Source organism: Triticum aestivum, chromosome 1D, assembly GCF_018294505.1.
Source record: "Triticum aestivum cultivar Chinese Spring chromosome 1D, IWGSC CS RefSeq v2.1, whole genome shotgun sequence".
Lineage (NCBI taxonomy): Eukaryota > Viridiplantae > Streptophyta > Magnoliopsida > Poales > Poaceae > Triticum > Triticum aestivum.
The window spans coordinates 69395947-69408573 of NC_057796.1; the positions used below are offsets into that span (position 1 = coordinate 69395947).

General features: G+C 46.5%; 2 protein-coding genes across 6 annotated transcripts; one reads left to right on the forward strand and one right to left on the reverse strand.

Moving 5' to 3' along the window:
* Positions 1 to 986: 986 nt before the first annotated feature.
* On the reverse strand, positions 987 to 12587 carry LOC123180353 (reticulon-like protein B1). 5 transcript variants are annotated; one of them, XM_044592395.1, is made up of 9 exons: positions 12505 to 12587; positions 8879 to 8944; positions 8377 to 8457; positions 8173 to 8257; positions 2664 to 2868; positions 2399 to 2579; positions 1961 to 2102; positions 1793 to 1862; positions 987 to 1463 (listed from the first exon to the last, which is right to left on the reverse strand). In XM_044592395.1, exons 3-9 carry the CDS (start codon positions 8397 to 8399, stop codon positions 1300 to 1302), a joined length of 870 nt encoding a protein of 289 aa, XP_044448330.1. In that variant the 5' UTR covers positions 8400 to 8457; positions 8879 to 8944; positions 12505 to 12587; the 3' UTR covers positions 987 to 1299. The 5 variants fall into 5 exon arrangements, with proteins under 5 accessions (XP_044448330.1, XP_044448329.1, XP_044448331.1 ...); XM_044592394.1 differs by lacking the exons at positions 8879 to 8944; positions 12505 to 12587 and adding an exon at positions 8603 to 8793; XM_044592396.1 differs by lacking the exons at positions 8879 to 8944; positions 12505 to 12587 and adding an exon at positions 8603 to 8793 and having other exon boundaries at positions 2664 to 2873.
* On the forward strand, positions 8572 to 12381 carry LOC123180352 (protein FAR1-RELATED SEQUENCE 5). The gene is made up of 6 exons (XM_044592393.1): positions 8572 to 8780; positions 8869 to 8946; positions 9038 to 9103; positions 9229 to 9282; positions 9374 to 12068; positions 12173 to 12381. Exons 5-6 carry the CDS (start codon positions 10241 to 10243, stop codon positions 12244 to 12246), a joined length of 1902 nt encoding a protein of 633 aa, XP_044448328.1. The 5' UTR covers positions 8572 to 8780; positions 8869 to 8946; positions 9038 to 9103; positions 9229 to 9282; positions 9374 to 10240; the 3' UTR covers positions 12247 to 12381.
* Positions 12588 to 12627: the final 40 nt, after the last annotated feature.

Genomic DNA, 12627 nt, shown 5'->3' on the forward strand with positions numbered 1-12627 from the left:
TTCTTTTCCTTTAAAAAGGAGGTTAAAACCTCTGGGCTCTGCATGATTGTGGTGCACAGAACCATTTTTATTAATTATTAAGAAAAGTACTAAATAAATGTAATCAGGGCCGAACCACTACAATATGTGAAATAAAACTTACAACCAAATTTACTTCTTCTACAACGACACATTCAAGAGGGAATACATGTCGAGGCGTCATCGTCATCACGTTTGACCGGAGATGACATGTATAAGAATTTTCATGATGGTTTGCCGAGACCAGCCAATGAAGACCAACACAACAACAAGTAGACAACATTCAATAAGGTAACAACACAAGGTCTAAGTTCGATCAAAGAGGCCAAGACAACAGTTTCCACCCTGGACATAAAAAGCAGTGTTTCAATGAGCATCTTGGCATGCAGCTCACCGTGTGGACGGCCGTGCCAGGAACGGTCAAGTTTCTTGACCTGCTTAGGCCCACATCGTCGTGTTTTCATGAAAAAAAAACCACACCGTCGTGTTAGTGTGCGTCGGCCTGGCTTGTGGTGCTCGCCGTGCCAGTTCCAGACCAAGTTCTAACTAGCTTGCCACACACGGTTGGTGTATGTTGTATATTATTCTGCAAATGAATGGTGGTGCATTACATATAGACGAGAAAGTGATCAGTTACTTCACTAGAGGATAGCATTGTTGCGTTATATTAGGACGAAATAAAGCATTTTTTCCAAGCTAAAGCAAAAGAGGAAATAATTTCATGCTGCATGAACTGGGAATGAACATGGTACTACCTTACCGCTCAAACTTAGGTAGAAACTAAATTCAGATTAACGTGTTCAATTAAACTGATGTCCCAACTCCCAAGTTTGAACACCTAAAGTCTGAGAAAGAGCAACATATAACTATAGTAGGCATGGATCACAGAATATTAATCAGTTAGCAACATTAGCTTCCCAAATGAATAGCAATCAGAACTTCAGAATGGCCTAAATGGTTCCGTATCATAAAGTATAAAATCATACATACATAGAAAATAGTTGTAGAAATTAGTATGACATATGTATCTTGTGACCAAACAAATATGAAACTGAAACTGACAAGCAGAGGCAACTACTTCGTGTGACCATCGACAACGTTCTGTTCTATGGCTTGGAAAAGACATATTTCCGATGCTTAAGAGTCGGCATAATATCAATATAATGCCATCTAAAAGGTTGCTAGGTGATGGCAGCAGAGGTAACCAAATGAGACTATTTGGCTGATGTGCTGAGCTGCAGATGAAATGATGGAGGTGTCGAACGCTTCAAAGCATCAGTTTCAGTGCTGTTTCTTGTCGGCTAACATTGGTATCTTTGACAGAACCTTCTCATCGAATACTGCATATTGCTTCTTGAGCTCGATCAGGGCCTTCTCACCCACAACATCGACTTCATCTTCATATTTCTCATAGAGCATGGGGAGCGTGTATGCCATCAGGAAAACTGCAGACGGGAGCCAAATTCAGAATGATAGACAGAACAATGCTTGGACGCGTTTACTTCATTTTCCATACTTCTCTGAACTTATGATTTTGGATGCAATGTAAGTAGACGGTCTGTTAGCACACATTTAAATTTCACATTGGAGATATCATGTATATCAAGTTCTTCAAATTTTGAAAAGTGAAACTGATCATATGTATGGGCAGAAGACCTTGGAATGACCATTTAGTTTTCAAAGTATTATTCAGGTTAACTAGTAGAATAACATACATCAGACGCTTTCAGAAGACACTAATAAATTAATTTGTAATTACTAGAAAGGGGCTTACTAGTGTAAGACAGAGTCAGGAAGCTGAAGCAGCCCCCAATTATAGAAATGAACCAGAGGACTCCAATTGACTGCGAGAAATTAATTGTGCCGGTATGACAACACTGCATCAAATAAGTTGCACCAGAAGAAAGGTAACAGAAAGAGGAGATGGCGCAACTCAACTTACCTTGAGGTATGTTTTAAGGTCTTTTCCGGAAGCAACACTTTGCAAGGTGATGAAAGCCTCATTGATTTCTTTCCTCAGAACATGAGCTATTATCAGGCATTGGGTTTCAGATAAAATGACCTCAGGGAACTTTGGAGGAGACCTGCGAATCCTAAGATGTTATATATCTCCTTCAACTAAAAAATCATCTATACTGTATATAATCTAATTAACGGCCAAAGAATGAAGGTGAATCTAACGGCATATTAATTAGTTCCCTCGTAAAACTAGTACTCCCTCCAATTCATATTACTTGCCGCTGGTCTAGTACAAAGGTAGTAGGGGGTAATTATCTTTCACAACCGGAAAAGATCGATCCTCTATATATGCTAAAACAAAGCACACAGAAGAGGAGAGTAGAGGAGGATGAGGGAGAGCAAAAGAAGCAGCGGACGAGACCTGTTGATGAAGGACGCAGCGTTGGACCAGACGAAGCTGACGGTGAGGAAGATGATGAGCAAGTGGCAGAGGAAGGTGAGGAGGTGGTAGCCGATGCCCTCGAACAACAACCAGATGACGGTCACCCCGCCCAGGATGCTCCCGGACTTCTGCTTGTCCCTCCACATCACAAGATCAGCAGCTGAGCAGAACACAAGGCAGTAGTAATTATTATTAGGTGTCCGTTTCATAGATCGGTTTTCACTGGCATTCTCCATTGTTGTACCTTTGCCTCCGCCAAGGACGTTGTGGAGCGGATGCTTCCTGCCAAACAGGTGCTTCTTCTTGGATTTATGCGACTTCTTGTCGTCGTCCGAGTCCGAGGACGATGAATCCTTCTTGAACTCATGGATCTTGTCGCCGATCTTGTCGCCGATCTTTTCCAGGAGCGACCCGTGCTCCTCGCTTTCGGACATCATCCCCTCCCGGGCCTAACCTTCGTCGCACAAACACAGCAAAGGCCAAGACATCATCACAGAGGCTAATGAATCACATCCAACAACCCTAACGCTGAGATCAGCGCGATTTCACAAAGGTTATCTATCACACATGATGCGAATGACATCTAGTACAACACGCATTATCTACATTCTGCTTTGGCAGATTAGACAGGTCGTTCCGACGAAATCGATATTTTTCACTGAATGAACATAAGATCTATGAGAAATGGAGAGAGATCATGCAAGAACCTGCTCGATCGACCTAGGGAACCCAAAGATCAAGGATAGTACATTGGAAAAGGAAATCAGATCGATGCTGGATACTTACGGTGAGGCGATGGGCGGTTTATTTACCCTCCCTTGTTCTTGCCGTGCGGTTATAATTTATTCTTGATTTTACCCCCCTCCCCTGGCCCCTCTATCTCTCGGTAACTCTTCCTTTTTTCCTTTCCGTTTTGCTTCGGGAGAAAACCGAAATGGGAGGGATGACGGTGCAGATATAAACGGTCGGGAGCCAAAGGCGGAGACGCTATTTAACGCCTCGATCGTCCAGTTAAATAGGACGATTGGCCGTGGACGGGGGCCCGCGGGACTCGGGAAAACTGCTCGTGTGGTAGTGAGCCTCGCATGCGGAATTGCCTCGTTGGGTCGGGATGTACGCGTGTGTGTGGCCGTCCAGGTAAACCGGAATTGTCTCAAAAAAAAAAGTGTAGCAAGTACTCTTACTTCAGAGATCGTTAAGTTGATAGTTTAAGTTAAGCCAAACTTGTTTTGTTTCTTCTCTATCAAGTTACAAAGTTCCCCTAAGAAAAGAAAGTTACAAAGCAATATATCATGTTAATTAAGATTACAAAAAAGCTAAGGAGAGCAGCGATTAGGTGCCCAAACTCATCCCCACCCGCGACAATCTATGAACGCCCGACTCCTTGAAAAAACAGATCGCCTAAGTCACTTTCGCGGGCGGCTACGAGTCAACAAGAACCTGATGTTGGCTTTATGGCTAGCGGAGTCGCGCTGCAACCTGAATTCCAGGTTTGAATACTGGTTTCCACCTTTTTCTTCTCACTTTCTTTTAAAAAAGCACTAACAGGCCGGCCCAAAAGCTATAGTGTGAGGGAATTTGCTTCAGCGAGACAAGAAGCAGCACTCGCTTAAAGCGAGAAATAGTCCTTACGCTTCTTGATGAGGCCAGCCATGATTTTTTTAATGGGTTCACCTCAAGTAAGCAGACACCTACACGTCGTACGGATCAAAATCCGTTGGGTTCAGCTGAACCCAACGCTTCTACTTTGGCTCTGCCGTTGGCCCTCGGGCCCGCATGTCGGCCATGCGACTGGTTCCCATTTAATCCGCACGCGTGGACGGGCCCGCATGGCCACCCAACCGCCCCCAACGCGTCCTTTTTAATGGCGAAGCTGTGTGCATGGACCATTTAATCCACTTCCAAAGCTCTAGCCGTATATCGACACTCTTTCAATGCCCCTCCCCCCTCGTGCGCGCCCCGACACGCTCGAGCCCTAGAGCCGCCCTCCCTCCCGGTAGCCGCCGGCTAGGCCATGGGGATGTGGAAGTGGATCCCTGGCAAGAAGGCGAAGCACGACCATGAAGCGGGGGCGTCTTCTGTGTCGTCGGGGAGCGCCGCCGCCTTCTCCATTTTGCCACACGCCGCTGCATCGCGCATGTGGCCGTACGTTATGGTGGAGGTGTGCCAGCTCTACTGGGACACGACCATACCTCTATCGTGGACAAACAAACATCTCCCGAACGGCTGGCATCTCAGCCTAGATCGGGTGCCCGAGGTGCCAATCCCTGTCGCGCAGGCATGCACGGTTGCACTCTCGTACACCCACGCCCTCCCCCTCACCGTCCCCGCCACCTTCACAGCCAATTATGAGCGCCGAAGAGTAGGAGGAGCTGATGAGGAAGGTGCTCGAGGACTCGAAGATCGAGTACGAGCACAACCAGTGGGATGCCCAGGACGTGCAACGGGTATTGTTGCATGGGGGCGACGTCGCCATCCCGCAGCTCGAGGAGCCAGAGGACGTGGAGCTGCAAGCCGCGCCCTGGGACCCGGTGTTGGAGGGGCAGTCCTGGACGTGGACTTCGACGGTGCCCTCCGGCGAAATAAAACTGCCCCGCCAGTGTTGGTGGGTATCGATGTGTGGTCACCATCCCCGCCACGGCCACCAGTGGTGCCCTCGCAGGCGCCGCCCGCCCAACCATGGCAGCCACCGCAGGCACCACCCGCCCACCTTTGACAGCCACCGCCCTACGTCGGCCTCACCATGGACGATTATGAAGAGGACTGCGGCAACGACATGAAATGAAGACGGCGGCAACGGTCGATCTAGGTTTTCTTTTTTAGTTAGTTTTATGTTTTCTTAGTTGAAGTTTAAGGGACTTGTGTTTCCCTTTTTAGTTCAAGTTTACTATGGAGTTAATGTAATATATAAGATATCATTGTGAATTACGAAGTAATTTTTATGTTTTTCGGCTTAAATTTAAGTTTCAAATCCAAACAGTATTTAAAATGTGTCGGGTCGGTTGGACACACCGACGGGCTGGCGATCGTAAACTGACGCTCATCTTCATTTTACCGACGTAAAAGGACAGAAACCGGACAAAGCCAATGTCTGGTTGCGATCCTTTTTTTGAAGTTGTCCGGTCCGAGATTTGTGTATCGATGCGTGCTCCCCCGCGTCCAGTACGTACGGCTCCTCAATCATTAACCGCTTCTGCCGCGTCTGGCCACCGTCCAAGCATGACGCCTCTCTCCATTCCCGGCTCCTGCTCGACGCGGGTTTCCGTTTCCGACAATCGTACATCGACTCAAGATGGCGAGAAGGTCCAAGCAGCAGGCACCACGCGGTTGGCTGGCCAACCTGCTCATGTCGCCATCGTCTCTCTCTCTCTCGCTTTGGTGGCCATGGTCTTAAAATAATAATCCCTTCATTTCTATAAGGTCTTGTAGACATTTCAGACAGCATGCAAAATAGATCAATTTTAATTGTCTGAAATGACTTATAAAAAATGAAGGGAGGGAGTAACATACTCCTACCGCAGTAAAGTAAAACGCGGGGTAGAGGAAAACCGTGATGTGATGGTACAGAAACTAACTCGACCAGTGTATATGCTACTAGTACATCTCTCTCATGACGGCGAGCGCGCACCGTAAGAATCAAGAAGCATGCTACGATCGAGCTGTGTGCACACCATTATTTCCATCCAAGCGCAAGCTTTATCGTGCGCGTCCCAGCGGCAGGCACGACGCGGTGAGGCCCTCTGCGCTCCCTCCCATGTGCCCGTGAGCCCATGCCATTCCATTCCGGTGCATGCAGCGATGCAGGAGAGACGATAGACTAGCTAGACGAGGAAAACGCTGTTGGGAGCTGCCATTGCTAAGCAAGCACGGCCCGATCCGAAGCAGCCACCCCACGACGCGGCGTGAGCAGTTCGATGTTCATTCCCCATCGTCCTCTCTTCCCTCCTCTTCCCAGGCCTACTAATTGCACGCGCAACGCTCCATCTCGCCTTCTCCACAACCACAACCACCGTCACAGTGCATACCAGCTCAATGGAGTGGGAACCCGATGAGCAGCATCTCGGTGACCTCGGGGTCACCGGCATCCGCCGCGAGACCCTCCGAGTTCTTCGGGCCATCCTCCCCAGCTTCCTTTGCCACGTATCCAACATATTCATCTTCCTTGCCCACGTCGCCGGATGCGTCACGGTCTTCTCCAGCCTCGTCTCCGGCGACCTTTCGAGACTTCTCCATCTCTTCTTCTCCCCGGCCTTCTTCTACTTCCTCTGCGATTTCGCCGTCATGGAAGGGTACGACATGCTGTTCGTGCTCTCAGTCGCCTCCTTCTACCGCAACAAGGGCGCCGACCACCGGGCGGGGCCCATGGCCATCCCACGTCTCCTTAGACGCATCAATCGCGACCAGCGCCTCCGGCACTGCGCCACCTTCTTGCTGGCTGTCACCGCCTTCGGAGGTTACACCGCCGTCTTCGGGTCCGCCTGGCGGACGCTCCGCCTGCTCCATGCTCCGGGTGAGATCGTCCTGCCGCTGCGACTGCTAGGCGGGGCCGCGTGCATCGCCGGGGTGGTGTACCTCGCCGTGCTGCTCCGCATGGCCTGCGTGGTGTCGCTGCTCGAGAACGCCAGCGGGTTCGGCGCCTTGTGCAGGAGCCGCGAGCTCCTCGCCGGAAAGTTCTGGGCGGCGGCCACCGTCTTCGCTGTGCTTGATGGCTGCTTCGTAGCGATGCTGATGGCCTTCCCGACGATGACGGTGGAGGACGCAATGGGCGGCATGGGCCTCGGCCAGTTTGCTGCGGTGGCGATGATGACAGCAATATTGTGCGTGGTCATGACTGGGACGCTGGTGGCGCAGCCCGTGGTCTACCTCGTGTGCAAGAACTACCACCATAACCCAAGAACACTACTGGAGGTTTGATGACTGACATCGTCGGCGACAATGGTGGCGTGAAGCAAAGCCTGTCGTAGAGCCGCGGAGCTGCATCCTGCAAAGCCTGGTAGTAATGCTAATTAAGTTGTCTTTCTACTGGCCAATTAAGTTTTTCTTCGGTGAAACTAGACAATTCAGTAAGTTGCTCCCGGCAGCTACCTACTATTTGTATGGGAGCGCCTGGAACTCATTCGACTGAAAAATAGATTGGTCTCAGTCGAATGACGTGGTGATGACGTCGTTCGCTATTTCTCAGCCCGATCACCTGGCACGCCCGAGCGAGGCTCCTTTCTCCCTCGCACAAAGTCCTATTGGGCCGAATACAATCTAGGCCCTTTGTTCTGTTGTTATTTGTAGGTTGTGGGCCTTTTTTGGTTGTTTGTTTTGATTGTCCTTGTTGGGCCTTTTTGACTAAAAGCTTGTTCATACTTTACAGAAAAAGCAGAAAAAAGACAAAAGAAAGCCCAGGCCCCGCTGTATAGGAGCAAAAAAGCTTCGTTGCTTTTTGTTCCTCCCTGTTCTTCTCCTGATCACAGCACATGCCCCAGCCCCCATCCACGAAAATCACAAACCCTCACCCCCAACCCACCCCACTCCTCCTCCAGCCCCAGCCGCCAGGGGACACACCTTTCCCCTCCAAAATGACAATGTGAGCAGAGGAAGGAAGCTTGTGAGCAGAGGAAGCCGCCAGGGCACATACCCACCCACTTCTCCTCCTTCCTCCTCCAGCCCCAGCCGCCAGCCCCCATCCACGAAAATCACAAACCCTCATCGCAGCACGCAAAAACATGGATGCAGGAAGAGATCAGAGGGCACAAAGCACTCACCAGGGTATGCACGCCTCTCCCCTCTCCAGATCTCGGATTATTGTCTCTGTTCTTGTAGTATCTTTCCCTTTTATTCTTCAGAATTCTATTGTGAAAAACACAAAAAGGTGAAAAAACAAAAAGTGAATACAGAACAACCAACATAGCTGCAAATTCGTAAAAAAACAAGGAGCTTTCTTCCTAGGTGCTGCATCCTTCATATACCTGACAAAGAAAACTCTTGACATTGATTGCAGCTGTTCTTGATGCTTATGGAGCTTCTCTGTTTGGTTCTCAGGTTAGTGCCTACAAAAAAAGCAAATGAAATTTTAATGAACATCTGAATCTTGCTTGTACTATTCTGGTTATTTGGTTACAGAAATTTGATGTCTTATCTTTTCTACTATTATGTGGAAAACATAGAAACACAGGGGGGGGGGGGGCAAGATACCCAGCAGCAACAGTGGCTGACTTCTGGTGCTTGGAACCAAGGGCTGCATCATACACACCCCTGGATGCAAAATCAGATGCTTCCTCATGCTTCTATGAACAGAACACAAGGGAATGCCCTGAACATTCCAGTGAGTGCAGCTATGTATGGTATCTTCAATAGTCAAGGCAATACACAGGTATATCTGGGCTCTTTGAAAAAAAAAACACTTGCTTTTGAAAATTGTCAGTAGACATTTCTGTGAATGTTAAAACTTCTTTGTGCAGGTAAACTTGCCTGTGAACCTGGGTCCACATACTTCAGTGGGTGACTCCAACCTAGTGTGTACTGCGCTCCAACCCCCTGTAAGTGTTTACAGTTTAGAGAAAATGGAAGAAAAAAAGAAAAATTCCACTACGATTGTTTTACAAGAAATTGGCAAAAATAATGATGCAGGCAAACAAAGTCGCTTATGAAGCCCCCATGTCATACACGCAACTCCTACTTGCTGCTGAAGAAGAGGTTCTCTACTAACATACTCCTGTTTGCTTGTCGTAGATAAAAACTGTATTAACTTACAAAAATAAACCCAAAAAAGAAAAAAAAATCAAACAAACAGAACTAACTAGAGCTGTTCTAATTTTCAGGGTGCTAGATATGCATCCTCACAATCACAAGAAGATTGCCTTGTTCGTACTGAGGTATGTTTTTTCCTGCTTAAACTTGTGTCTATGTCCCCTGAATAAAAATTGTTTGACTGCTGTGTATAACTATAAAAAACTCCCTCTACAGAACGATATGTACATGATAACTGGGCGATACAGTAGATCTTCAGAAGATCCATTACAAGCACACACTGGGGGTGGAGCTCAGCATATATCTGGAGTCGATGACCAGCATGATATAGAGCTTGAACCTTTTGTTGACAACCGTTTTTCAGAAAGCTTGAATGATTTGAACTGGGACAACGAAATGCAGACAGAAGCAGGAGGAAACAAAAACGGCTCTATGGTGTCAAATGAGATTGCTTCTGACAATGATTCTGATTCCGAGGATGATCATTCTCCAGCGTTGTTGCAAAAAGCCTCTGAGATTACTGTTACAACTGCTGGAGAAGAAGAAAACAGTGGTGCAGCTGGCGAAGTTCAAAAATTAACACAGGATGATATACTGATATTCCTTGAAAATGACAGTATAGAAGCCGCTCAGAGTGCTAGCCAAGAAGTGCGCAGCCATCACGTACCCCATGTGGACATGGTCTTTGATATGGATGATGCAGCTTACAACTTTTACAATGAGTATGCCTCAATTGCTGGTTTTTCTGTGATCAAAGCATCTCGATATTGTGGCAAGAAACAAGGAGGCAGTGCAGCAACTCGGGTAACTTTCAAGTGCAATCGGTCAGGAAGAGTAATTGATGAAGAAGAACAAGAGAATAGGAAGAAGAAACGACGTGACACAAGGCAACAGAAAACAGGACAAGCGCCCTATCGCAACGCAAGGAAGAAAAAAGCAAACACCATTGCAATAACAGGGTGTAAAGCTTAGCTCATTGTCACCAAGAAGGATGAGAAGTGGGTGATAACAACCATAAACCTACAGCACAACCATGATTTGAGTCCTCACACAGAAGTGAAATACCTTCGTTCTCATAACTACATGACAGAGGAGGAGAAACTCCTAATCCGAACTTTCAATGCTGTGAAGCTACCAACAAGACAAATAATAGCAATCCTAAGTTACTTGAGAGGCGGGAACACTCCTTACACCAAAAAGCATGTAAGCAATGTTAGAACAGCCATTGGCAAAGAGAGCAATCAAAATGACATGATGCAGGTGCTAACATATTTCAGGAAGAGACAAGCTGAAGATCCACAATTTTACTATGCGTTCAAAACAACTAAAGTCTCTGATGACGCAAGTAAAGTTTTGTGCATTTTCTGGGCTGACGGGTATTCTAGGAAAATGTACGAGCTATACGGAGACTGCCTCAGCTTCGACACAACATTCAAGACAAACAGATACAACCTCCCATTTGCTCCCTTTGTTGGTGTCACAGGACATGGCCAGAACTGTTTGTTTGCTTGCTCTATCATAGAGAATGAAACAGCTGACACCTTTCAATGGTTGTTTGAGACATTCTTGCATTGCATGGGTGGGAAATCTCCGTCCACAATCATAACAGACGAGGATGCTGGGATGAAGACAGCTATCCCTTTAGTTTTCCCGCATATCTGCCACAGGCGTTGTTTGTTTCATATTAAAAAGAAGGCTGAGGAAAAATGTACTAGGACTTTTGCAGCAAATAAAACACTGCATGATGATTTCAGTGACATCATTCACAACTCTCTGACGGTGGCTGAGTTTGAGCAATTGTGGACAGAGATGATCCAGAGATACAACATTGGGCATGTGAAGTATTTCCAAATCATGTGGAAGAAAAGGAAAAGGTTTGTCCCTGTGTATTTCAAGACGGACTTCTTCCCCTTCATTCACTCTACTGCGCGTAGTGAAGGCACCAACGCCATTTTCAAGGACAACATCACGTCAACTCACAATGTGATCAGCTTCCTCCAAGAGTACCAGAAGATTTCAGAAACCATACAAGATAAGGAGAGGGAGCAAGACTCTATCACAAGAACAACTTCGCCGACATTCTGGGCACGAAGTGAGCTTGAGATACAAGCTGCAAAAATGTACAACAGAAAGATATTTTACAGATTCCAAAAGCAGATAAAGTTTGTGCTGAATTTGCATGTTGAAGAGGTTGAGAGAAATGTGAAATATGAAGTCTACAAGACACCAATGCTAGCTGAAAAGGATTTCAGAACGCGAAGATTTGTTGTGATTGTGAACTTGCAGCAACAGTTGTTCAGTTGTATCTGTGGGAAATTTCAGAAAGATGGCATTGTGTGTTGCCATGTCTTGAGAGTCCTTTCTCATCTCAACATGTCTGTGCTGCCAGAAAAATATTACATAGACAGGTGGAGGCCAAAAAATACAAAGGACATACGGGACATCCGTTTCAATGTTCCTTTGGAACTAACTGCTGGAAGTCAACACTTAAGGTATACCCTTCTATCCAACAGGCTCAATGAGATGGCCTCGGATGGTGCATCAACAAACAGAAAATATCTGTATGTTGTAGCAGAATGTGAAAGGGTGCAACAAAGGTTGGATGAGATGACTAAAGAGGATGAACTTGCAGAAGCGCAACAAGCAAATGTTGACAAGGACACAACAGAGACTGATGCAGCACCGCATCCTGATGGTTATGGAGACACACTTCAAGATCCTGATGTTGCAGTGTCAAAAGGGCGTCCACAAAAAGGACGTTACAAAACTTTCATGGAAAGTTTGGTATCTAAACAGAAAGTCACATGCAGTCAGTGTGGGAAGCCTGATCATTATAAAAGTTCTTGTACTGCAAGTACTGAAGATGTCAATTTGGCTCAGAGAGAGAAAGTCAGTCGCAAACAAACCTCAGGTTTCGCATCAAAAACTTTTCTCTTTTTGGTGTTACCTAACTTTTCCAGCATTACAAAAAGGTCTTGTAGTTCATTTTATTCATTTTGATGAAAAAAATTGCAGCCTCATCTGGGACATCTACGGGCAAGCAACCAGCTGGTGCAAACCCGAGGAGGAAGGCAAGAAAAGAAAAATGAAAATTTGGGTGCTGGAAGTTCAAGAAGGCAAAAAAATATGCAAGTGATGACTGGAAAAATGTAAATGCACTCAAGTTTTGGTTGTTTGTTGTGCCACTGAACAAAAAACAAGAAGGAACTATGATTGTTCATGCATGATAGCGCGTTTGCTACTGTTTTAAGACTGTTTTAGGAAATGCATAAGTTATAAATTTCAGTTGTACTGGTAGACAAAAACCAGGGAAAAAATTGCTTTACTGTTGGGGTAGCAACACTGACCTTAACACAGTAGGTTCCTTGAAATTTTTTCATCCACTTTTTCGCTTGCGGTGTAGAAGTAGATTCCGTGTGCCAAAGAATTTTGAAATCCTGCACCAAAGAAATGTTGTGGGGAAATGATAG

Bases quoted from the DNA above. Each gene is read 5' to 3' on its own strand.
- LOC123180353 (XM_044592395.1), bottom strand. From the start codon at position 8,399: ATGTCAAGAGTTTTCTTTGTCAG. The intron at 2,869-8,172 runs GTGAGTGCTTTG...GACGAAGGTTAG, and splicing joins GGAGAGGCGTGCATACCCTG to GCCCGGGAGGGGATGATGTC. The intron at 2,103-2,398 runs GTCTCGTCCGCT...TAGGATTCGCAG, and splicing joins GCTGCGTCCTTCATCAACAG to GTCTCCTCCAAAGTTCCCTG.
- LOC123180352 (XM_044592393.1), top strand. From the start codon at position 10,241: ATGACAGAGGAGGAGAAACTCCTAATCCGAACTTTCAATGCTGTGAAG. The intron at 12,069-12,172 runs GTTTCGCATCAA...AAAAAATTGCAG, and splicing joins CAGTCGCAAACAAACCTCAG to CCTCATCTGGGACATCTACG.